Here is a 25177-nt window from a genome sequence, read left to right on the forward strand (position 1 = left end):
ATACAGTAAAAATAGAATAAAACCAAACACATACACAAGTAATATCTTCGAAGATGTTGATGGTCAGTAAGATGTTAACATATGGGAGCATCTTCAAGGTGCTAGCCACCCCCAGGGTTGGTTGCCCTCTTTTGCGCCCCATGCCAGTTGGCAGAGCCAGGTCTTGACTGCTTTCTGGAAGGACAAGAGAGTTGGGGCCTGCCTCACCCCTGCGGGGAGAGTATTCCATAGGGCAGGGGCCACAGCAGAGAAGGCTCTCTTTCTGGACACTCCCAGATATGCTGTCTTGTCTCCTCTGCTTTAATTTATATCTGTCCTCCACAAATAAGCTTGTTATTCATCCATATCAGTGATGCACAGAGAACAAGGGAAAAGGTAAGTTGCATATATGTAGCTTTAATACTTCAAGTGGTCATTTGTGTATTCACTCAACTAGCTTCCTCCTTTCTCAGGTTCTGTTCTGTTGGTATTTTCACATGTTTCTATCCACTATAGTGATAAACAAACTGAGGAGAATAAATACTAGTGCTTCCTAGAATCATAGATTATAATATTGGAAGGAATAAAGGAGATAATGTACAGTGGTGCTTAAAAGTTTGTGAGCTCTTGAATTTTCAATATTTCTGCATAAATATGATCTAAAACATGATATGTTCTCCACTCAAGACCTAAAACTAGATAAAGAGAACTCAGTTAAACAAATCAATCAAAAACGTTATAGTTGCTCATTGATTTATTGAGGAAAATGATCCAAAGCTACATATTTGTGTGTGGCAAAAATATGTGAGCCTCTAGGATTATTAGCTCATTTGAAGGGGAAATTAGAGTCAGGTATTTCAATCAATGGGTTGATATGTGAGTGTGGGAGGTCCTGCCTTATTTATAGAACAGAATTCTAGGTATTCACCATCACTCTGATCTTCACAACACAGGTATGTGGAAGTGCATCATGGCTCAAACAAAGGAGATTTCTGAGGACTTCTGGAAACCAGGCCAGAAAAGGTTACAAAATGATTTCCAAAGAGTTTGGACTCCACCAATCCACTGTCAGACAGATTGTGTAGAAAGGGAGGCAATTCAATACCATTGTTACCCTCCCCAGGAGGGTCGACCAATCAAGATCACACCAAGAGCAAGGGATGTAATGTACCAGGAGGTCTCAAAGAAGCCTAGGGTAACATCTAAGGAACTCAAGGCCTCTCTTGCATTGGTCAGTGTCAGTGTTCATGAGACCACCATCAGGAGAACACCGAACAACAATGGTGTGCATGGCAGGGTTGCAAGGAGAAAGCCACTACCCTCCAAAAAGAACATTGCTGCCCATCTGCAGTTTGCAGAAGACCACGTGGATAAGACAGAAGGCTATTGGAAGAATGTTCTGTGGATGGATGAGACCAAAATATAACTTTTGGGCTTGAATGAAAAGCATTATGTTTGTCGAAAGGCAAATACTGCATTCCAGCATAGGAACCTTATCCCATCTGTGAAACAGTGATGGCAGTATCGTGGTTTGGGCCTGCTTTGCTGTCTCTGGATCAGAATGGCTTGCCATCATTGATGGAACTATGAATTCTGAATTCTACCAGCAAATTCTACAGGAAAATATCAGGGCATCTATCTGTGAACTGAAGCTCAAGAGAAAGTGGGTCATGCAGCAAGACAATGACCCAAAACGCACAAGTTATATGACTAAAGAATGGTTAAATAGAAGAAAGTTAATGGTTTGGAATGCCAAGTCAATGTCCTGACCTTAGTCCTGTAGAAATGTTGTGGAAGGACCTGAAGTATGCAGTTCATGCGAGGAAGCCTACCAACAGCCCTGTGTTGCAGTTGTTCTGTAAGGAGGAATAGGTTAAAATTCCTCCAAGCCGATGCGCAGGACTGGTCAACAGTTATCGGAAACATTTAGTTGCAGTTATTGCTGCCGAAGGGGGCCACACTGGTTATTGAAAGCAAAAGTTCACATAATTTTGCCACACACAAAAACGTAGCTTTGGGTCATTCTCCTCAATAAATAATGAATAAGTATAATGTTTTTTACTTACTTGTTTAAATGGGTCTTCTTTATCTAGTTTTAGGACTTTTGTGGAGAACAGATCACGTTTTTGGTCATATTTATTTATGCAGAAATACAGGTAGTCCCCAGTTTAAGAACGAGTTCTGTTCCCAAGGTCTGTCCTTAAGTCAAATTTGTATGTAAGCCGGAACAGTATTATTGTATAATACTGTATAAGTAGTATTGTGTAATTAACATGAATCATGTTATTAACTTGCTACAGTAGGCTCCATTCTTAACTATGGGTTGTCTGTAAACCGGGTGTTCTTAACCTGGGGACTGCCTGTATTGAAAATTCAAAAGGGTTCACAAACTTTTAAGCACCACTGTAGTTCAACCACCTGCCCAATGCAGGAATTCCCTACTACAGCATCCCTGACAGAACTTCATTCAGCCTTTGTTTAAATACCACTTTAGAAGGAGAATCCACCATTTCCCAAGGCAATCTATGGTTGAAGAACTCATAACATTAAGAAATGTTTCCTGATGTCCAAGTGAAATCTAATTCCTGTTAATTTAAACCCATGATTTCTTGCCTTCTGGAACAGCTCTGAACAATTCTATTCTGTCTTCTACATGACAACCCTTCAGATTTCTGAAGGCTGCTATTGTATCTCCCCACAGTTTTCTTCTCCAGGTTAAACGTATCCAGTGCCTCCACCCATCTCATAATTTTTTTCCCAAGTCTCTTATCATCTTGCTTGCTGTCTTCTGGACATGTTCCAGTTTGCCAATTTCCTTCTTAAACTATGATGCCAAAAACTGAAGGCAATTTTCTAAGTGTGGTGTGACCAACACAGAATAGAGAGGAATAACTGCTTCTCTGATCTTATACTCTACTTTTGTATATGCAGCATAGGATTGCATTTGCTTTTTTCGCAGCTGAATCATGGTGTTGGCTCACGTTCAGTTTTTGATTCACTAACACACCTGATTATTTGTGCAAGTACTGCTCTGCAGTATGGTCTCCCCCTCCTACTCTCATACATTTGATTTATATATGACTTTTCATTTGTCTCCACTGAAATTTATCTTGATAGTTTCTGTCCATTGTTCTAGCTTGTCAAGGTCTTCCTGAATCTTGATATTGGCTCCTGAGGTGTTTGCCATCCCTGCTACTTTTGTATTGACTAGAGATTTTATAATCATATTTTTATTCCGTTATATAAGTCACCTATAAATCTACTGAACAGCACAAGGCTTAGACTAGAACTCTGTGGTGTATCAATCAACACTCCAAACTTGATGTTGAGCCACTGACATATACTTGTTGGATATGATTGTTCAATCCGCTTTGTATTCATGTAATGGTAGCATAGTCCAGCCCACATTTTGTCCTCTTCTCTACTAGTATATCATTGGAATCTTTACTGAATGCTTTGCTGAAGTTAAGGTACACTATATCCACCACATTCCCATGGCCAGCTAAACTAATCACTGGATCATATTGGTTTGGCTATAGTATATGTGGTATTCATGAGGAATGGCAGCTTCTCCCTTAAAATATAACATTCTGAGGCTGTGTATAGGCATAGATCATATATACACAAGTACCTCTGATGATTCCTTAAAGAACTGATGTAATCTGTCTTTTCATAGTCTTTTGCAAATATGTAACTTTTTTTCAAACCTTAGAGATGTTCATTTTTTAAGAGCTATATAAAAGCAAAACACATTTCAAGCCTTAACTACTGCTATTATATCTACAGATTTGCTATAAGAAAACTGCAGTGCAGTCACAAAATAAAGTATAATAAGGACAGTAGCAGAGTTTTTCTAGTCATCCACCATTTCTTATAGACAAGACATGAATTATCCTATGCACTAGCGAGAAATAAGGCTGTCCTACTGAAGGCAATAACATCTCCTTTTTTAAAATGATTATATAATATGTGCACATCTTGCATTAATGGGAAAGGAATGAAATAGGGGAGATGGCAAAAAAAAAATCATTGGTGAGCAGTTTAAGGCAACATAGGAGATTGAGGAAAGGACTACTTGACAGTCTTATAGTAATCTTAAGAAGCATCTAGTAAATATCTGTGCAACCAAAACAGCTACTTTTTTCTTATGAACTGTCTGTTAATAGAAAACCATACTCGTTCAGGAAAAATGAGTTTTATTTGGTCAATAGTGTCTCAATAGATACATAATACCTATCTAATATGCCTGGAAGAAAATCAGTGTTTAGAAAAGCTCAGAGAAGATTTAACTATTTAACTGCACTAATGGAACTCTTTGGAACATTCTGCCCCCAGGGGTGCAATTGGCCCCCTCACTCCTGACCTTCCAAAGGACCTTGAAGACCTGGCTCTGTCACTTGGCCTGGGGTGGGGAGGAAATATCTCAAGCAGGGAGATGGCTAGCCCCATAGTGGCTGGCTGTCCCCGGCCCGATTTTCCATCTTCTTGGATTTTTCCTTTTTTAGTATTGTTTTAATTTTATATATATTGTGTATTTTATATATATTTATAGTTTTAATGTCTTTGTAAGCCGCCCAGAGTCCCCTATTGTGGGGGAGATGGGCAGGGGAGAAATCCAATAAATAAATAAATAAATAACTGCACTAATATTAAAAGAAGACGTCTTGGAAATGGCACTTACTTAGCTAAGGAATTATTATGAAGACTAAATTTCTTTTTGATCAACTTTGCCTAGCAAGTAACTTAGTCTCGGAGAATGTTTTTTACATTTTAAAAAATACATTGATTTTCTAGAAAGCTTTCTTTGTTCTACACCAAATGAATAAATATCTATTAGGATGAATAGTGACATTTGGAAAATGAAATAAGGCCATTTTGTTATTTGCTCAGTCAAAAGACATTTTCAGTGTTGTACTGTAACAGTCTGCTCAGACAAATGAGGCAGATTATTTTCCATAAAACCATTGTTTTATGAAATTAGGTTGTGTTACTCTGGGAACTCTTTATACTGGGAAACAGAAATCATCCATACTTTCATAAAAAATAATCTTCATGCAGAGCAGGATAAATACCATAAAATATCATTTTCACATCCTTCTTAATATTTAGAATTTACAAAATAAGCTGCTCTCTTACAAATTCTTTCTTTTTGATCCAGGTGGAGGCAGAATTGATTGATAAGCTGGACAGCTTGGTATCAGAAGGAAAAGGAGATGAAAATTACAGAGAACTCTTCAGTCTGCTGTAAGTCTTATGCCTAACATTGTTAAAACTTTTTACAGACCTATATAAAGAGATTGGAGTAATGATCTAAGCATAAAAACTATTCTTAGAAATGAAGAATGGATCAGAATGAAAGAGCCTCTGATTTGATAAAAAAGTACAATAAAGCTTTTTTTTTTTTTAATAAAATTTTTTATTCTTTACAACAAACACAAAACATACATAAACAAACAAAAACATACAAAGGCATAAAAAAAACATCTTCCATTTTATACCGTGTGTCAACCAGTTACCAACTTGTTGGTGCCCCTTTCATAATCTTAAATTCTCATATCATCTATTCAAAATATACTTGTGTACTTATCAATTAACAATTATTAATAATTCATAGCTAGTCTATAGAATCATTTATTACAAGAAATTTTAACTTTCAATAGGATTAGTAGTACATTTTTATCCATCGATTATATGTGTATATATATAATAATTAATATCAAATTTCTATTATAAAATTTCCTAATCCATTACATTACTATATTTTCTCATCCAATCATTAATAAAACAAATCCCGTGTCATATAAAATTACTTATCTTCTTACTCTAATTTCAAATCTCAATTTAACTCATCTCTGCACATTCCATAATTTTCAATAACTTCCTCCTGCATAGGTACTTTTTCATTCTTCCAATTCTTAAAAGTTACAGTTCTAACCACTATCAAAACATACTTAATTCTTCACTACATGTTTCAACAAAGATGTCTCTAGTTTAAAATCTATATGTTACTATATCCAACCATGTATGAATTTTAGTCTAATCTCTTAAAACATTTACAATCAAATACAATTTTTAACTATATATCTCAGTTTTATACTTTATTCCAACGCTTGCATAGTTTTAAGTTCACCCTTTTCATTCAGTATCCCAAAACATCTAGCTGTTTATTCCTTTTTCTATATTATTGGATAAGAGAAAGCAATAATAAATGTCCTTTCAAACATTCTGCTTTTTGAAGCTTCTGTCAGTTCCATCATTGTTGTATTCCCCCTCGTTTTTTCTTTAGGCATCTGGAGTAGTTTCTTTCAATATTGTTTTACTTCTTCTTTTTATGCATTCTCTTAGTACGATTTTCCATTATAATCTTGTATAATCTTTTTCTCACCCTCAGTGCCAAGAACAAGTCTGTCCCTCTTCATTTATCAGTTGATTAACACTTTTAATTCTCAGTTTATAAGCCTCAAAATAATTCTGTTTAATGTTTCTAATTTCTTGTGCTATTTCTTCCTTTTCCATTGATCCCGTTTTATGTTTAATTAAGTCCATTTTAGCTTTAATATCTTTTTTTTCTTTTTTTTTTGCGGGAATTTCTGCAGCTCTTCTTCCAGTTTTTTATAGTCATCCTCGATAGTTTAAAAATCTTTTTCTGCATTATGTTTCTCGTATAGTCTATTATCTTGTATAAACCTTCATTAAGTCAAAGGATTCTTTATCTTTGTTCTTGCCAAGAGAGAGAAGAAAAAAAGCAAAAGGAAAAAAAAAAAGAAGAGGAGGGGAAAGGCTAGGTCTCTTTAAAAATCCAACTGGGGGGAGAATAGAGAGCAAAGCAGAGCTTCTAGCAGAAAGAAGAGCTACTGCCACTAATCAAGGCTCTTGTGACTAACTCAAACTTTCCATCTTGAATTATTTTCAAAGTCGCTTTCAACTCCACTTTCTTGTTTATAGTTATTCGGATGGCACCTGTATAAACATGCACATCCCACTATCTTTTCTTGAGCATACATCACAATGGAAAAAAAAGGCACTATGTCGAGCCTCTAGATGGCAGTGCAACTTTCTTTCATTTACTTTCTCTTAACTCCACTTTCCCCATTTCGAAATCAAAAAATATAAATTTCTTATAACAATAGAGAAATCTTAGTCAAAAAAGAAGCTTAAGATAAAGAATTATTGAGTATTGAAAAGAAAAAGCCAGTCCAGTTAAGAATATATTTTTTTAAAAGAAAAACATCTTGCCAATTCCACTAAAAAGGGAAAGTTAAAAAGAAAGGATTTCCCCCCCCCTTTTTTTTATAAGCCTCAATCTCGCCGCTTGATCCACTTTTCTTCACTTTTAAAAATCTCTTTAAGTTACTTAAGGTGTTCTCTAAGAATAGTTGAATAGTAAAGGTCCATCTCACCCGGTTGACACCCCTCTCTTTCTTCTTCCTTTGGAGCTGTCCCGGCTTTCGCAGCCATTAAATGGCTGCCTCTCCTCCGCCGGCTTCAAGAGCTTCTCCTGGGATCAATCTGGGACTTGCGGTGTCCCTGAGATCCGCGGGACGCGCCCTTTGCATTCGCCATCTCTACGGGACGGCTTAGGTCCATCGGGACCGTCCGGGGGGGGAGATATCGACTGCGATCCTGGGAGCCCAGGATCCCCCGCCGTATCGCTGCGACGCCAGCTCCGCCCTCAAAAAAAGTACAATAAAGCTTTAAATATAAAGCAGCATATCAATTTTATTCAGTAATTGCAAAAATCATATTTTTGTTACTGTTTAATAAGTAATTGTTATTACTAGCATGAAAGACATCAATTCATGAGTATATTCATCTGAAATAACTGATAAATTCAATCCCATTTATAGCTTTTTTGCATCTCTAAGATGTCTAGATTTCTCTTTTTTTCTTTCCTTTTTGGTTTGAGATGCCATTTCGCATGGGAGATGTCCCTGTGTTTTGACAAAATGAGTACAGAAGCAGTAAGGAAGAAGTCTTGCCTGTTGTTCCCCGATAATTGCTCACCCCTTCAGGATCTCAAACAGTGCATATTGAATATCTTCTTGTAATCTTTATTCTCCAACAGGATATCTCTAAATATGAACCTTCAGCCTATGTTTAATAATAATTTACTAGATTATTTGTGAACATAAAATACATGATCTTCATTAAGATTGCACAGATGTAGTTTGGAGTCTCAATGAATGTACATGTGCACAAAAGATGAGGTTAGGCAAACAGCTCTGAATTACCATAAGAGCTCTGTTGTTGTTTTTCAAATAAGCATACCATGAATTCTGAAAAGAAACTGGCATCGTTCCAAAATTAAGGCATGAGTTAAAGCACTGACTATTAAAATATTTGTTATACTGCTTTGACAACCTAAATTCTTTCCTGGTCATTCAGAGCCTGTCAAAAGACCATACAAGGGAATCTGTTTTTCTTACGGTTTACAGTTTAACTGAGATGTCTGTACACTGAAACATGCATATTTGGCAACTACATGAGGTGTCATATCAAATCTGCTGATCCAAGAAACTCCTTTCCTCTTCTTTCATAAAACACACTTAATGGTATTACACATATTCTATTTACGAAATATTAAATTGCAACAGTGATCCAGTATTAATGTCACGGGTATCACAAACTTGAATTATTAAGATATAAAACATTAATAACTCCCTGAATTAAATTAATGAAATCTGAAGAGTTCACTTCTTCTGATAACTCAGATTTCCCAAAACTATTTTTACTGAAGCCATTCTCACATGCAGAAAATGTCAAGTCAGGTTGTTCTTCTTGTAGTCATAACCAAAGTTGGGGAAATATTTTATAATGTAAATAAACACACAATAAATAGACATAATGTATTTTATGTTACTAAAAAATAAAGTGTTATGCTAGAAGCAGTGAATGGAACTATATTCCTGTGCACTATTTTCAGTTGCTCCATTCTTTGAAGTATTGAATATCAAAAAAAAAAAAAGGAAGTCTGTATATTTTGAGGGAGAGAGACATACAATTTTGTAATATTATAAAATTATAAGTATTATAAAATTATAATACTTGTAATTTTAGAAAAGAACCAAGCAGAAGAAGAGACTTCTTTTATCTCCTGTTAGTACTAATACTCATTTTCTAGAAGTGTGCTGCATTAGTAAGAAATAATCTAAAATAAATAGTCTATTCAGCTTGAGCAGCAGCAGCATCCACAGGGCAATGGGATGGGGGGAAGGAAATCAGCCCAATGAAAGCAATGTCACCATGCGAGCCCTGCCTCTTTTCTCAGCACTACATTATTTCTTGAGTAAAGGAAATATATGTGTGAATGTGTGCATATGCGTGTAAACTGTTCAGAATAATGTTCACAAGTAGCAGCAGTGTACATGCAATCTCTAGACCTGGCACAATATTTTCTTGGTATGAAATAATAATAGTGTATCATCTTAGTTCAGTAATTTCCTTGTCTTTGCTTCATGCAACGTGGATCAGAACCCAGCTGTTTGGGCCTTATCCAAGGTAAGATGATTATTCAGTTTTATTATGGAAATATTTAGGTATTATAAATGTTCTCAGAACCGTTCACAATTGATAATATTTCTGAGTAAGTCTTATTCATTATTCACTTTCATACAGCCTGCTAGAAAAGATAGAACAAGAAACTTGGAGGGAGACGGGTGTTTCTTTTGTTACATCAGTTACTCGTCTGATGGAGCGCCTCCTTGACTACAGGTAATGCAGTTATTCACAGTTCATGGACATCTGATATATAGTGCAAGTGATGTCAGTAGTTTTTTTTTTTTTTTGTCTGCGCTCAGTCATTGCTGACCCTGCAGTGACTGCTTGGACAAGTCCTTGCAGTTTTCAAGGCAACTGTTTTTCGGAAGTGGTTTGCCAGAGCCTCCTTCCTAGGGCAGAGCCCAGCTGGCGAGCGCAGGGGGCGGGGTTTCCGTTGCTTCGCGCCCTTTTCGGGCGCGCACGGTTTTTCGCACTTACCGGCAACTGCTCCCAACTCCTTTTTTGCAAGGCGCCGCCAGCATTTTTCCTCCCACCGGAGTGAGAGTCCCCATTTATCTACTCACGTGAGTTTTCGAACTGTTGGGTTGACAGGAACTGGGGAGGAAACAGGAGCTCACCCTGTTTAACGCGAAGCCTGGACTCGAACCGCTGAAGCGTCGACCATTTCTGGCCGGCAACTTTCAGCGTCATTAAGCCGCTGCGCCACTGCGTCCCCGTAGATGTCAGTAGTAACTAATGACATAACATTTTCCCAAAGTTTTTTTCATACTTGTAACAATATATGTACCTTTTGAGTATCGTGAGTCATGTCCCAGCTTTTTAAGGATTAGTATGTTGTCACTTTTTTGTATTTTCACAATAACTGCCTCTTTAGTATATTGCATAAATACTACTCTAATCCTTTAAAAGGGGGGGGAAAAACCTAGAGAATTAGGACTCCCCAAGGAATATCTTGCTAAAGCTATGAAGTCATGGGTTGTGGAAATGCCTTTATGAGTTAATTCTTGAGAACCCTCTACATTGCTTTTAATTCCATGATGGAACAAAGTTTTGAAATTTGAGCATATCAACTATCGTTCCTGTTTTTCAGAGACTGTATGAAAGGCGATGAAACAGAGAACAAGAAAATTGGTTGCACTGTTAACTTGATGGTGAGAAGCATCTTTGTGACACTATAGACATAATTTTGCCAGGATTATCTATTGCAAACTGTTTCTTTGAATTCTCATAATTTCATGTTTGTGTCAGTGATAGCATGTAGCCCCCTTATCTTCTGTTGGCCTCTTTTTTATTGCTTTTGATTTTTCCAAACATCAGGATTTTCTCCAGTGACTCTTGTCTTTGCATTATGTATTCAAAATATCTAAACTTAGGTTCATTATTAGGGCTTCCAATAAGCAGATCAGCTTGTGTTTCATCTAGTATTTAATTACTAGTTCTTATTCTTAACAACTGTTCTTTGTTCAATCTTTCTAATTGTCCAGTTTTCACAACCTTATATTACTACTAGAAAAACTATGGCTTTGTCAGTATGTACCTTTGTTGGTAGTGTGATGTCTCTGACTTTTGTCTGGATTTGTTATAGTGCTTTTTCCAAGTAGCAGACATCTCTTTATTACAGTCACCGTCCTGAGAATTTTTGAATCTAGGAAGATTCAATCTGTTACTTGTTCAGTTTCTTCACCTATTTATACTTGGTTGGCATTGCCTACTAACATAACTTTAGAGTTTTTTTAAAAAAAAATTAATAGTATCCATCTGCCTTTTGTTCTCTCTTTTCAGCAAGAGACTCCTTAAGTTATCTTTATTTAACAGAGTGGTATCATCAGCATATCTGAGGTTTTTAATGTTTCTCACACATATGTTGATACCAATTTTTATTTCTTCTAGCTGAGCATTTCTCATGATATTTTCTGTATATAAGATGATGATGATGATGCTATGTTATTCTGCCTTTTTAATAAGTTTTTATAATATAAGTAAATAAGGTGACTGTATACAGCCTTGGTTCATTTCTTCCCCAGTTTTGAATCAGTTAGTTTCTCCATATTCCATTCTAAATGATGCTACCTGGTCCTCATACAAATTCTTCAGTAGGCTGATGACATGGCTCAGTACACTCATGTTTTTAAGAGCCACCCATGGTTTGTCATGATCTTTAGAGTTAAAAGCCTTTGTATGGTCAATAAAGCAAAAGAAAAGGCCCTTTTTTGGAACTCCATTACATTTTCTATTGTCCAACATGATCTACATGATTTCCTACCACTTTTTCCATCATTTTCTTGCCACAAGAAAACAAGAGTCAATATTTGTACAATGTCTTTTCTTATTGATGTTAAAAGCCATAAGAAAACCTCTTTTTGGTTAAATTCTGTCTGAATTGCCTGCCGTGTGTGAACAAGAGAAAATAGGTATGAATAGTATTGCTAACAGGATAGAGAGAATTCCAAATGCCTTTTTTCAAGGAATTAGTATATGTAATTAATTGCAGCTTTCTTCAGTTTAACTGAGGCATTAGTGCCTTTGTATTGGCATTAGCTGTTATACCAATTCCTGCCATCTCAGAGCTATTTGATTGTCTAACAAAGTAATTTCATTGCTAAAATTTAGGGGTAAATTGCACATTACTCAGTTGTTAACTTTTTTTCTGTTGAAAAAGTGTGTTCCTGCATGCTCTGAAACATCCTTTGAAAATTGAATCCAAAGTTCTTCACAACTCGAACAATTACATGAAAAAACTGGATGGTACCGCTGCTTAACACAGAAAATAAAACCTAGAACATAATTCCCCTAAAATCAATATACATTTTTATTTGATCTGATTTGATCATTTTCATACTTGAAGTGCCTTTCTGTTGAGGAGGGCCTGATATAACATCAAACCATTGTTTTAGCATTCAGAGAACAAGCCATAGTGTGTTTTGAGCTTACTTCTGTTGCTTGTACTAGGAGATAATTGAATCTTCCAGTTTTATTCAGTCATCCCAGAATCTAGTTTTGATTTCAAATAATCCTGCCTTGTGTTGGTTAATGACCACAATAAATATTTAGGTAAATAATCCTGATTTGTAAGTGAAACGTAACAGAATAAATAAAATTAAGATGTAACAGGGAACTGTAATACAGTATATTCAAAACTAAAAGTTAAAGCTTTCTTCCTGCACAATACTGGATGGGTGTAGAAGAGGATATATGACTTCAGTTTCTTTATGGTTCATTTCATGAAACTGATTTAGCATTCTAAATGAACTGACAAAAAAATGCATAAGTCTTGAAAATATCTTATGACTGACAAATTGTCAGAGATTATTTTGTTGAAATACATATTTTATTTTTCAGAATTTTTATAAATCTGAAATTAATAAGGAGGAAATGTATATCCGCTATATACACAAGTTATGTGACATGCATCTGCAGGCTGAAAATTACACAGGTAAATAATGAAGAAAGTTCTAGTTATATATTTACTGTGGTCTCTTTTAAATACATCTAATTAAATCCTCATAAAATAGTTTACATATTATTTTTTAATTGCAGTAAATATTTTTTAAAACTGCAGATGTGTAATTTAAAGATTAATCAATTGTATAAACATATAGTAACATCATTCTTACTAAATTGCATCACCGTGGTCAATAAAAATATGTGGCTAGGATCATATATGTTGTTTCTGAGTGGTGATACAATATCTTTAGAAGAATGTCTGTATTTTTGTAAAGCGTCTTTGAACAAATTCTGCACTATTTGTTTACATTACCAATATTTCTGCATAAATACTGCTCAACAATTAGCAATTTGAAGAACTAGCTGGAGAGTTTCAGGTAATTTATTTTTAATTGCACAGATACAATATAATTTTTACTATTTCCACATTGTTTTCATGGATATGACCTATACTAAAGGTCAAAGAAGAAAAATTAATTAATTAATCAATCAGTCAATTAATTAATTAATTAAGGACATTTGTATGGCACCCAGCTTAGACAATGTGACTCTGAGTGGCATACAAGAAATCATCAAACAAAAATACAAATAAAGCAACGCATACCTTTAAACCAACTAAGAGAATAAAATGGCAATCTGAACTAAAATATAACTCAACAGTAGGGAACTACAGGTAGCCCTTGACTTACAACCACAATTGGGACCAGAATTTCCATTGCTAAGTGATGCAGTGGTAAAGCAAGATGTCATGTGATTGCATTGCTTAGTGACAGCACTCCCCATTGCCATTGTTAAGCGAATTCCACCAGCCGTTAGCCGAGGACCCTCCCCAATCCAAGCCATTTTGGGCTTGGTCGCTTCCAGTCTTGAGCCTCAGTAGGTAAGGGACTGCCTCCAACTCCCCACACCCACCTATCTCTTCCCATCTCTGCCCTTCTGGCCACACTGCACCCTGCCTTGCGGGGCAGCAAGCAGCCCCTGAACCGTGCAGCTCAGGGGCTTCTTGGCCCTCCTTCCCCCTTCACTTGCTCGCACACCCCAGCACACTCCTTCCCCCTTTGCTCACATGCACACACTGCACCCTCCTTTGCTTGCTCACATGCACCACGCCCTCCTTTCCTCCTTCACTCACATGCACCATGCTCTCCTTTGCTCACTCACACACACCAGTGCCCTCCTTCCCCCTCCACTCGCTTGCATGCACCAGCACCCTCCTTCCTCCTTTGCTCACACACACCCAGTGCGCTTCTTCCCTCCGCTCACTTGCACACACCATACCCTCCTTCCCCCTTTGCTCACGCACACACACGCACCAGTGCCCCTTTGCTCACTTGCACGCACCACTCCCTTTTTTCCTCCTTCACTCACTTGCACACACCATGCCCTCCTTCGCTCGCTCGCACACACCAGCGCCCTCCTTCCCCCTTCGCTCACTCTCATGCACTAGCACCCTACATATAATTCAGTTATAAAGTAAAAAGTTGATAGAAGCGTTTGACCTTGTTGGAGGTTGGACATTCCTACATATATTTCCTACATATTCTACATATATTTCAGTTCCTACATTCCTACATATATTTCTACATTCCTACATATATTTCAGTTATAAAACATTCCTACATATATTTCAGTTCCTACATTCCTACATATATTTCTACATTCCTACATATATTTCAGTTATAAAACATTCCTACATATATTTCAGTTATAACATTCCTACATATATTTCTACATATATTTCCTACATATATTTCATTCCTACATATATTTCAGTTTTATTCCTTCATTCCTACATATATTTCAGTTATAAAGTAAAAAGTTTATAGGAGTGTTTAACCTTGTTGGAGGTTGGAAGTTGGGCAGAGTTGGAGTTGGGCAGAGAGACTGGGAGCCATGGACAGACTGTCCTTGTTTTAGAGTATTTTAGAGTATTGGTGTGTTCATTCTGAATGAATGTCGGAGGTATGCCTGGGTTACCACTTACCCAGATCAACACTGGATCTGATTTTAACCGGAGGAGGATTTGGTTGGAGGTGGTTGGAGAATTTGTCCAGGCTGAAGAAGCTGGCTGGAAGATGGGTTGCACTTGTTGCACTGGCCATGCCTGCCACATTTGCTGTTTGTTTGCCTCATTTGCCACCTGCCGTGCTTGCCTGGCCACACCTGCCACGTTTGCTGTGTTTACAGACGTTGCAGCCGTGCCTGCAGACTTTGCGGACTTTGCAGGGTTTTCATGCAGTGCAGGCTTTTTTGCTGCAAACATCTCTCCCCCTGTGGACTTTTTGCTTCAGACATCTCTCCTCTCACGGACATCTCTTCCCCTGTGTACTTTTGGTGGAGGACAGGGTGTTTCCTATGGCTGGTCAGCGTCACCGAGGGACTCCAGTCACTTGTTAATGATGGAGGCCCTCTGCCCGTTACTATGCCATGTGACCCTGGCAGCTTTCCATCTGAGAGGACGTTGGGACTTTGGAGACATTTGCAGTGGTAGGTGTGGGGGGGAGATAACAATAGAGTGGCAAGCTACTGTGGATTCTCCCTCCCTGCAGAAGCTACTTTGCCTTCCTTTCTGCCAGTTTCCGGAGAGGAAGAAGTCAACTTTCACTGACCATTTGGCATGGATTCCATCTACTGGCTAGGTTGCCTATAATAGATTGTGTACTGTGGGTTTCCCACTGTAGCTGATTCTCCCCTCTGAGTGAGAGCCAGAGGAAGGGATTGGTGGGGCTGGGGGTGAATAAAAGGGAGCCCTTAACCAGCTGGTGAGAGCAGCAAGGAAGGGGCCCCTGTGTGAGTGTTGTGAGTGTGTTTCTAAGTGGAGTGGGGAGGTGGTTGCTGGGTCCCCAGGTGGCACTGAGAGCTAGTGAAGCTAAAGTGCCTCAGAGTGCCTGGCTTCCCGTCCCTGGGATGAATGGAGTAGAGGACAGCAGGAGGTCCCTGGCCTCAGGAATTGGGGGCCTGGATTGGGGGATAGTGCTGCCTTTGGGGGGATAGGGACGGGCCAAAGTATTATGGTGGTGACAGGCATGGGGAGATATGGTGGGAAACAGGGAGTGGTCCATTCTCGGGGAACACGGGGCTGTTGTCTTATACTGGTTTCAGGTTCCAACCCCTGGTCTCAGCCCCTACACCCAGGCAACAGACCTTCAAAGGCTCTGGCTTTCAGCTGCTGCTTCTAAATGCCAGGTCAGTCTGCAATAAAGCCTCCCTCATCTGCAATTTAATAATCGATGAGGGCTGAGCTGGCATGCATTACTGACACCTGGCTGGGCCTGGAAGCGGGAGTGGCCCTTTCAGAGATATGCCCAGTAGGATTTTGGATTTGGCATCAGCCAAGATTCTAGGGCAGGGGTGGAAGTGTGGCGATTGTCATCTAGGAGTCTGTTACGGCTTTCAGAGGCGCTACACCACAGGTTACCAGATGTGAGGCCCTGTTCATTGAGTTGGCCTCTAGAGATCAGTTGGGATTGTTGCTGTTGTAGCAGCCTCAGTGCTGCACAGCAACCTTGCTGCCTGAGCTCCTTACCTCCATTTATGGTTTTGGGGAACTTTAATCTGCCTTCTCTAGGAGTGGGCTCTGAGGTGGCTTGGGAGTTCATGGCCACCATGACAGCCATGGGCCTATCCTGGATCATCCACAGCCCAGCATGGGACAGTGGTCACACACCAGATCTGGTATTCCTGTTAGAGCAGTGGCTATGCGATCTGAAATTGGGGAAGCTCTTGGTGTTTCCCTTGTCATTAGTCAGATCATGCCATGATTGCCATGGGATTCTTTAGCACTACTATTCACTGCAGGGAGGCTGGACCTATTAAAATGGTCCATCCCCAGTGACTGATGGACCTGGACAGGTTTCAGAGGGATCTGGGGGCTGTTCCTGCTGGCCTGCTGCATGGTCCATCCGAAGCCTTGGTCGCCACTCGGAATAGGGGGCAGCTGAAGCTTTGATCAGATCACGCCCATGCAACCTCCCCCCTCTCATGGATCCCATCACTCCCCATGCGGAGGGGTTAAGGGAGATGAAACGAGAGAAGATGTCTAGAGCATTGTTGGAGCTCAACAAGGGCCAAACTCAACTGAATGCAGGTTACAGCTACTATGAAGGCCTACCTTGTGGCAGTAAGGGTGGTGAAGTACCAGTAGTTCTCTGCCTTTATCACATCTGTGGCCCTGTTTCAGGTGACACATGCCCTCTTGGTTGGGGGGGGCTCGAAGGACCTCTTCCAGAGGTGTGCAGAAGAATTTATTCAGTGTCTGTTGGACAAAGTTGATTGAATTCATTTGCAGTTGGATGCTGGCCTTGTTGCAGGTCTGGAGGAGATGCCTGGGGAAGAGTCTTGCCTGGTTATCTGGGAATGGTTTGAACCTCTTGGGCTTGAGGAAGTGGACAGAGTCCTTAGGACTGTGAGCTCAGCCACCTGCTCTTTCGATCCATGCCCCTCCTGGCTTGTTAAAGCGGCCCAGGGGGGTGTTGTGTGAGTGGGTTCTAGTGGTGAATTCTTCTTTAAGTGAGGAGGTTATTCCTTTACCTCTTAAAGAGGACTTGGTTCACCCCCTCCTCAAGAAGCCATTGCTGGACCCTGGACTTATGATTGAGAACCATGATGAGCTAGACGTCTCTTCTTTGTAATGGGACAGCATTACAACAGAGGAGGCAGCTGGATGCAGAATCCAAGCCACCGATATCTCCCTGGAGTAAGGGGAGATCTAGAGATAGCCTGCATGACCCTGTACAGCCGCTCCTCTTGAGTAAACTGCAGGAATTGCCGTTTTGCAGTTTGCTTATGGGTTGAGCGGCCAGGAGTTGAGGGAGGAATCATCTTTGCTCACAGTCAATAATGCAGCCTTTTTAAAGGACATTAAGCTCGACGAAGCCTCAATTCTTAATCACTTTGGATTTGTGTTTTTTTCCCTGTTGCTTTAGAAAGATTAAGATCCTTCAGAAGGGCAAGTTATACTCCATTCAGTAGTTGAGTTGCCTTCTTCTTAGAGAAATAATATTTTAAAACCATTTTAAAAGCTTTTAAAAATATTACTTTCTGGATTAAACAGCAAAAGAGTGCTTAGAACTTGGATTTTAGAAAGTTTAACAACAAATTGAGGGCTCGGATTACTTGGAATTATAATTTTAAACTTTTGGAAGAATTCCTCCTGTGAGAAAGTGGCATTGTTTACCCTTTTGTTAGTCAAAATAAGATAATGGGACTATAAAGATTGGACACTAGAGGGAGCTAGGTGATAACAAAAGAATAGAAGGAAACAGTGAGTTGTTTGATGGAAAACTGAAAAAATTATGAACATTTATGACAAATGGTCTTTGAAACTCAGAAATGATGGATAGATGGACAGTTAAGGGTGTAATGGAAAAATAACAAGATACTCCGTATAAGTTTGAAATTAATCTGAATGTGGATATAAAGGTGGGGGAGATGGGTGGCATATAAATCTAATAATAACTTAAAATTAATTAATTAATTAATTAATTAATGAGAAGGATGCAGAAAAGGATGTACTGGACTCTCAAATGAAACATGATGATGCTTCAATGCCTAAAGGAGATACACAACTATCAAACCAGAAAAGAGATATGGGTAATTTTATTTCATTAGATGTACAAAAGAGATCTGTAAAAGTTTGAAGATTTTTTGAGAAGTGACAAGAAAAAGGATGAATTCCTCTTACTGGATTTACAAAACAGACTTGCTAAAGTTCTGAAAGACTTATTGGGGAAGGATAAAAAAAAGATGACAAGACATGAAGTTGTGGGACTCTATTTGAAGGGGTTAAGAACTAAGATGGTTAAAAGGATAGGGAAGGAATACAAGGTTGGCTTATTCGATCAAGGTTAAGATAGATAAATAGTTATATCTGACAACCCTTATTGGATTTTTGCTGATAAGGAATGAATGACAAGGATTTTGTATTTTGTTTTTAGCTAAGAGTTGACATACGGGGTGAAGAGAGTATATGTTGTAGCTTAAGAGATGGTGATAAATTTACTTAAATTGTGTGTACTTATTGGGATGAAGGGGGGAAGTTTTTTGAAAAGGAAGAAACTTCTCTCTCTCTCTCTCTCTCTCTCTCTCTCTCTCTATATATATATATATATATATACACAAAATGAAAAAGAAAGAAGGAAAAAGAAGTAACTTCCCCCCTTTTTATATTTTTGTAGTGTGTACAGTTTTTATCCTTTTTAACTGTAATCTTTAATAAATTTTTTTTAAAAAGCCATTGCTGGGCCCCACTATACTAGACAATTTTTGCAGATTATATGGATCCCTTTTAGTCGGGATTCAGACCTGGATATGGGATGGAAACAGCATTGGTCATGCTTTTGAATCTCTGGCGAGGGCAGGATGAAGGCTGTGCATCTATCCTTGCCCTACTTGACCTCACTGCCACTTCCGATATCATCAACCATGGTATCCTGGATTGGCTTAGAGGATTGGGGGTGGGTGGCACTATGTTGTGCTGGGTTGCCTCCTTTCTCCAGGGTTGATTCCAGTCAGTGATTGAGGAGGAGAGATTCCACCCTTGGCCCCTACTTTGTGGGGAGCTGCAGGATTTGGTGCTCTCTCCACTCCTATTCAACATCTGCGTGAGGCTACTGGGTGAGCTCATCCATTGCCATGGGGTGAGGTATCATCAATATGCTGATGATACCCAATTATTCATCTCTGGCCCTGGCGAATTAAGTGATGCTGTGAATGTCTTATGCCAGTGCCTGGAGGCTGTAAGGGTCTGGATGGGGAACAACAGACTTCAGCTGAACCCTGGCAAGACTGAGTGGCTTTTAGTTTTGGGGCCTGCCAGTTCTAGGACTATGCCATCTGCCCCAGACAGACCTGGTGCACAATCTGGGGGTCCTCCTGGACTCATGACTTCTGCTCGAACAGCAGGTGGCAGTTGTGGCTAAGAGGGCCTTTGCACAGCTTCATGTTGTGTGCCAGTTGCACCCGTTCCTAGATCGGGCGGCTCTGCTCACTAGTCACTCACGTCCTAGTCACCTCCCGACTGGATTACTGTAATGCGCTCTACATGAGGCTGCCCTTGAAGAGTATCTGGAAGCTTCAGCTGGTGTAGAATGCAGCAGCACCGGCAGTTATGTGTGCCTTTAAAACAGCATGTGTTACACCTGATTCTCAAGCTACATTGCTTCTGGGTCCAATTCAAGGTGCTGTTTTTGACCCTTAAAGCCCTTCATGGCATAGGGCTGGGTTAGGGCCTCTCCCTGATTATATCCACCCATCCCATCAAATCTGGCAGAAGAGGCATGCTACGTGTCCTGTCTGTTAGGGAACTACACTGGGCAAGTCCCAGGAGGCAGGCCTTCTCTGCTGTGGCGTCCGCCTTATGGAATATTCTTCCCCCCCCCCCAAAGTGAGGTTAACTCCATCCCTGTTGATTTTCCAGAAGTCCCTGAAGACCTGTTTATGTCATCAGGCCTGGGAGTCCCAGGGGACTGGTGAGATCTTGAGGTGGCTCCATTATTGTTAAGATCTATTCTTTTTTATGCCTAATGATTTTTAAATTTTTTTAATGATGACTGCTTTATAAGTTTGTTTTATAACTCTGTTGTACGCTGCCCAGAGTCACTTTTTGTGAGAGGGATGGCCATATAAATTTGGTATATAAATAAATAAATAAATAACATTTATTTGATTTTTAAAATATTCTTTTGTTAAAAGATGCTTTAAGATGAAAATTGCCAATATCTGTCATGATTTGGACATTATGATTAATGCAATCATTAGAAGAATTGTCCAGAGAGCAGTCAAGTCCAGTTTTATTGCATGAGTCTCAAGGTTTAGAGTCTGCTGATATGGAATGCTTGATTGAATTTACTTATCAGTTCAATTTATTTATTTTCCTGGCATATCCTATTTTGGTTGTAAGTGCCCTAGTGAGACAGATAACTGTTTCAGATTCTTCAAAAGAAGTCATATTATTTTATTATAAATCATCAAGAGACTTTGGTAGTTAGTATAATACCAAGTTAAATACATACATATAGATATACTTCATTAGTTTGAGAAAAACTTAGCTAGACCTGGACAGTTCCTTCAGGTCAAACACTAACTTCATCTTTCTGGGCAAGTTCATTCAAAGAGTAGTTGCTGGACAGTCAGTTGCTATTGTATGAAATTGATTATGTAGGGCTTCAGGATTAATTTGGGGACAGAAACTGCCTTTGGTTTAGCAAAAGATAGAAAAAGTAGGACTATGTTGATACTCCTGCAAGGCTTGCGTGCTACTCTGCCTCTGATCTACCTAGCATCATCATTTTAGTTTCTCTGTCTATTTGCACATTTAACTATACCAGTTGAAATGTTTTGATATTTTTGTGTATATTGCTTGTTGTTTTGACAGAGGCTGCTTTTACATTGCTTTTGTATTGCGAGCTACTGCAATGGGAGGATAGGCCTCTTCGGGAATTCCTCCACTATCCATCTCAGACAGAGTGGCAACGTAAAGAAAATCTTTGTCGGAAAATTATCCACTATTTTAATAAAGGCAAGGTAAGCAAAGATTATTAGTAATTGTTTTCAAATTTTGTTGGATATTGTTGGCTAAAGCCAGAACTAAATGTTTTTGCAAAATTCCTGGCAGGTACTCGGATTCATTTACTTGTCAGGAGAATCACAAGTTCATAGAAATACAGTGTAGGAGGTAGCCATTTAGGCTTTCAAGTCTAGTCCCCTGATAGAGGTTTCCAATTTAAGCATTCTTGACAATTAATTGCTTAGTCTCTGTATAAATATATCCACTGAAGGGAAGCCAATCGACTTGCTGAGTAATTAGTTCTAATTGTCAAACTTCTCTTACTGTTTAGGAAACTTGTTGTAATATTGAATTAGAATCTGTCTATAACTTAAAGTCATTATTCCACTCCCTGCAGTCTTGGAGAACAAGTTTTGATCTTTTTCTACATAACTTCCTTTAATGTGCTTAAAGAGTGCTGTCATTTTATGCAGCAACAGTACAGTGAACTGAATGATATTGTTTATAATCAGCTGCAGTTCCAATATATTTTTTCAAAGTATTATTGTTAAATCCATGTTCAGTATCTGAACATTTGATTTCTGTTTCATAAGTGAAGAACTTTGTCTTTTAAATTTCTTCACAGTCAACTAATGATATACTGGAAAATGTTAACCTCTGTGACATTTACAAATCTCTTGCTTACACATTTTTATTTTACTTTTTTATCCCTTTTTTGTTCTTTTTCTTTGCATGTTTATACATTTTCAATGTCTAATAAAAATAAATTTTAAAAAATTCTGTTATTCTCAACCCATTTTTCTAATATATTAAGATAGTTTTGAATGTTATTTCTATCTTCTATCTTTATTTCTATCTAACTTACCCAATTTTGTATTAACTGCAGATTTGATAATCTCTCGATAATTAGTCAATCCAAGTTACTAATTTAAAAATATCAAAGTATATTTATTTTAAATGTATCTGACAAATTGTTGTGGTTGTTTTTAGCAACTTTTGTGAACCTCAGCTCACTTCGAGCCTTTGCTGTTCTGACATCATCTGTACAATTCCAGGCCATTTAAACATACCCTTTCTTGATCATTTATCCCTTTCCCCATCTCTTATATTTTATAATTTTCAGATCTTCATCAGACCTTTACCACATTAGCTACTTTTGCTGTCTTCCTTTTTTTAAGTTATATAATTCTTTGCAACTTTGTTTTAAATATCTCCATTTTTAGGAACTCCCATCCTTCTTGCGCTCCTTTCCTCATTAGCTTTTCCTATTATGAAATACCTGTATATCATTTGAAGCCCATGTTCAGTTATATCAGCTTTTTAATTGATTAGTTGATTGTGTGCCATCAAGACGTTTTTGACTTATAGCAACCACACAGATAGATTTTCTCTGTGACGATCTATCCCCTTTAAAGAAAAAAAAATCAACATTATGTGGTCACTATTCCCAATGTGCCTGCTCCTTCCATTTGCACAGATAAGGGGTTCCTCATAACTGCATTGTTGTGAATCATCAGAAAAGTATGACAACATAAATTACAGTATTCCACCACTGAGCTTTACTGTTCTTTGGTAACACAACTGGGCAGTGCTGCTGTGCTTACAAGATGTAAAGCAGAATAGTTTCAAGGTAGCAATTGGTGGCTTCCCCAGTTTTCTCTTCTAGTCAGTGTCACCTACCAGCAATTGCCAGTTGCTTTCTATTATGTAGCAGGGTTGGATTGAGGGACTCTGGTTCCTCCTTATAGCTTAATCTTATACAGGTAGTCCTCGACCTACAATCATTCGGTAGCGACCGTTCCAGCTTACAACAGTGCTGAACGAATGGTGGTTACAACTGGTCCTCGGAGTCCCAGCTGTCACAGGACCCCCAGTCATGTGATTGCGATCTGGGTGCTTGGCAACCCATTTGTACTTACATCCAGTTGCCAAGTGCCCCATAATTGTATGATCACCATTTGCAACCTTCCCTGCTGGCTTCCCCAGAAAGTCAATGGGGAAGCCAGCAGGGAAGGTCACAAGCCCCTGGGGTAAGTCTCCCCCACCCTCACACTCTTCTCTAGCCCCTCTGCGCTCACACTCCACTGGCCACTCACACACCCCCATGCACCCTCCCCAACCCTTGCCATGCCTCCCTTGCACCCCTGCCCACCCTCCCCATGCCTCCGTCGCACCCCAGCACACCTTCCTCAACTGGTGTGGTGTTTGAGCACCCCCTCACACCCTCCCTGACCTGCATGGTGCCTCTTGCACATCCCCTCACACACCTCCCCAACCCATGCCACACCTCTTGTGCTCCCCCTTGCATGCTTCCTGACCTGCGCAGCGCCTCTCACTCACCCTCCCTGATGAACATGGCACCTCTCATGCACCCCCTCACACACCTTCCCCAACCCACGCAATGCCTCTCACACACATCCTTGCACCCTCACCCTCCCTCACACCCTCATGCACCCCCTTGTGTACCCCCTCACTCTCTCCCCTCCCCGGCAGTGGCCACTTACCTGCCTGCGGGCCTGGGACTTGCAACTTCCTTCTGGCTTCCCCACTGACTTTGGTTGCTGGAAGATGCCTCAGCTAATGACCACAATCCATGTCAGTTAACAACAGCAACTGGGACTGCAGGAATTGCCAATGCTAAGCAATTCTGTCGTGCTTTACAACCACATCACTTAGCAACAGAAATTCTAGTCCCAATTGCTGTCATAAGTCAAGGAGTGCCTGTATCCTACATGTACCCTACTGGCTAGTCACCAGAGGTTTCTCTCTTTCTCTTTCTCTTTCTCTTTCTCTTTTCTTTTTCTCATTTTCTTTTTTCCCCTTCTTTTTTTTCCTTTTTCTTTCTTTTTTTTTGCCATTTTGGGGAATCAATCTGTTAAAAAAAACACACACATACAACTACAGCTCACTCTCTATCCCCACCCCGCTATGGGGAATAAATGGATCGCATATTTGTGAGCTGTGGAAAAGTACTTTCTGGATCTGCCCTAATGCATCCTACTACCTAGGAGCATATTTATTTTCCCTTTTTGTTCAATTTTCCCCAGAAATATTAATATTATGATGTTCCTGTAGAGAAGTCAATTCAGACATGTTACAATTTCATGAGATCGATATTCCCTGAGGTTGACATTCCTTGGGATGAGAACTGAAAACTGATGAACAAGTGGAAGCAATGTACTGATCCCCCAGGGGGGTCAATATTCTCATTCCAAAAGAAAAGGAAAAAGAGGTGTAGAAGCCGGGAGTCTAGTCTCTTTTATAGCCAAAACAAAAGGGCAATAGAGTCCCAGTGCTCAGCCACCCGACGGGGGAGACGATGTACCTGCAGCAGACTTAGGCATCCAATAGGAGCTCATGTCACTGAGGCATGTACTGTATATTGTTTGTATGGAAAGACTTGTGCTGGGATAGTGGGGAGAGCACCACTTCCATGGTGGGGTGCCTAAAGCCAAATGCAGGCTGCCTCAGCAGTGGATTTAGGCAGAGGGAAAATCGTGTCCCTTAAAAATGGTTAGCACAGTGTTTTTCGTGCCATGGCAAGTGGGATGTGTGGATGAGCTTTACAAGATTTGTAAGAAATCTGCCCATACATTTACTAGGCACCACAAGATAAATACGCTTCTGCTAATGCTGTTTTCAGTAGAAGTGTGTTACACAAGAACTTACAGGGCTGGGTTTCATTTTCACCAGAATTTCTCAACTATATTACTTTTTTACATTCCAAAGGCTGTGCTAATCAGGTTGTAT

At 39.4% G+C, this 25177-nt stretch overlaps 1 protein-coding gene across 1 annotated transcript in view; it reads left to right on the forward strand.

Moving 5' to 3' along the window:
• Positions 1 to 25177, forward strand: part of DOCK3 (dedicator of cytokinesis 3) — a 226422-nt gene that overhangs the window by 132913 nt on the left and 68332 nt on the right. The window contains exons 34-39 of the mRNA XM_088134686.1: positions 5138 to 5223; positions 9451 to 9477; positions 9595 to 9690; positions 10568 to 10628; positions 12817 to 12910; positions 21296 to 21444. Coding sequence (XP_087990812.1) covers positions 5138 to 5223; positions 9451 to 9477; positions 9595 to 9690; positions 10568 to 10628; positions 12817 to 12910; positions 21296 to 21444 — 513 coding nt within the window. The remainder of the gene's footprint in view (positions 1 to 5137; positions 5224 to 9450; positions 9478 to 9594; positions 9691 to 10567; positions 10629 to 12816; positions 12911 to 21295; positions 21445 to 25177) is intronic.

This window comes from Python bivittatus, unplaced genomic scaffold (assembly GCF_059951505.1).
Source record: "Python bivittatus isolate LINGU-HERP-01145 unplaced genomic scaffold, Pbiv_v1 ctg000080_np1212, whole genome shotgun sequence".
Lineage (NCBI taxonomy): Eukaryota > Metazoa > Chordata > Lepidosauria > Squamata > Pythonidae > Python > Python bivittatus.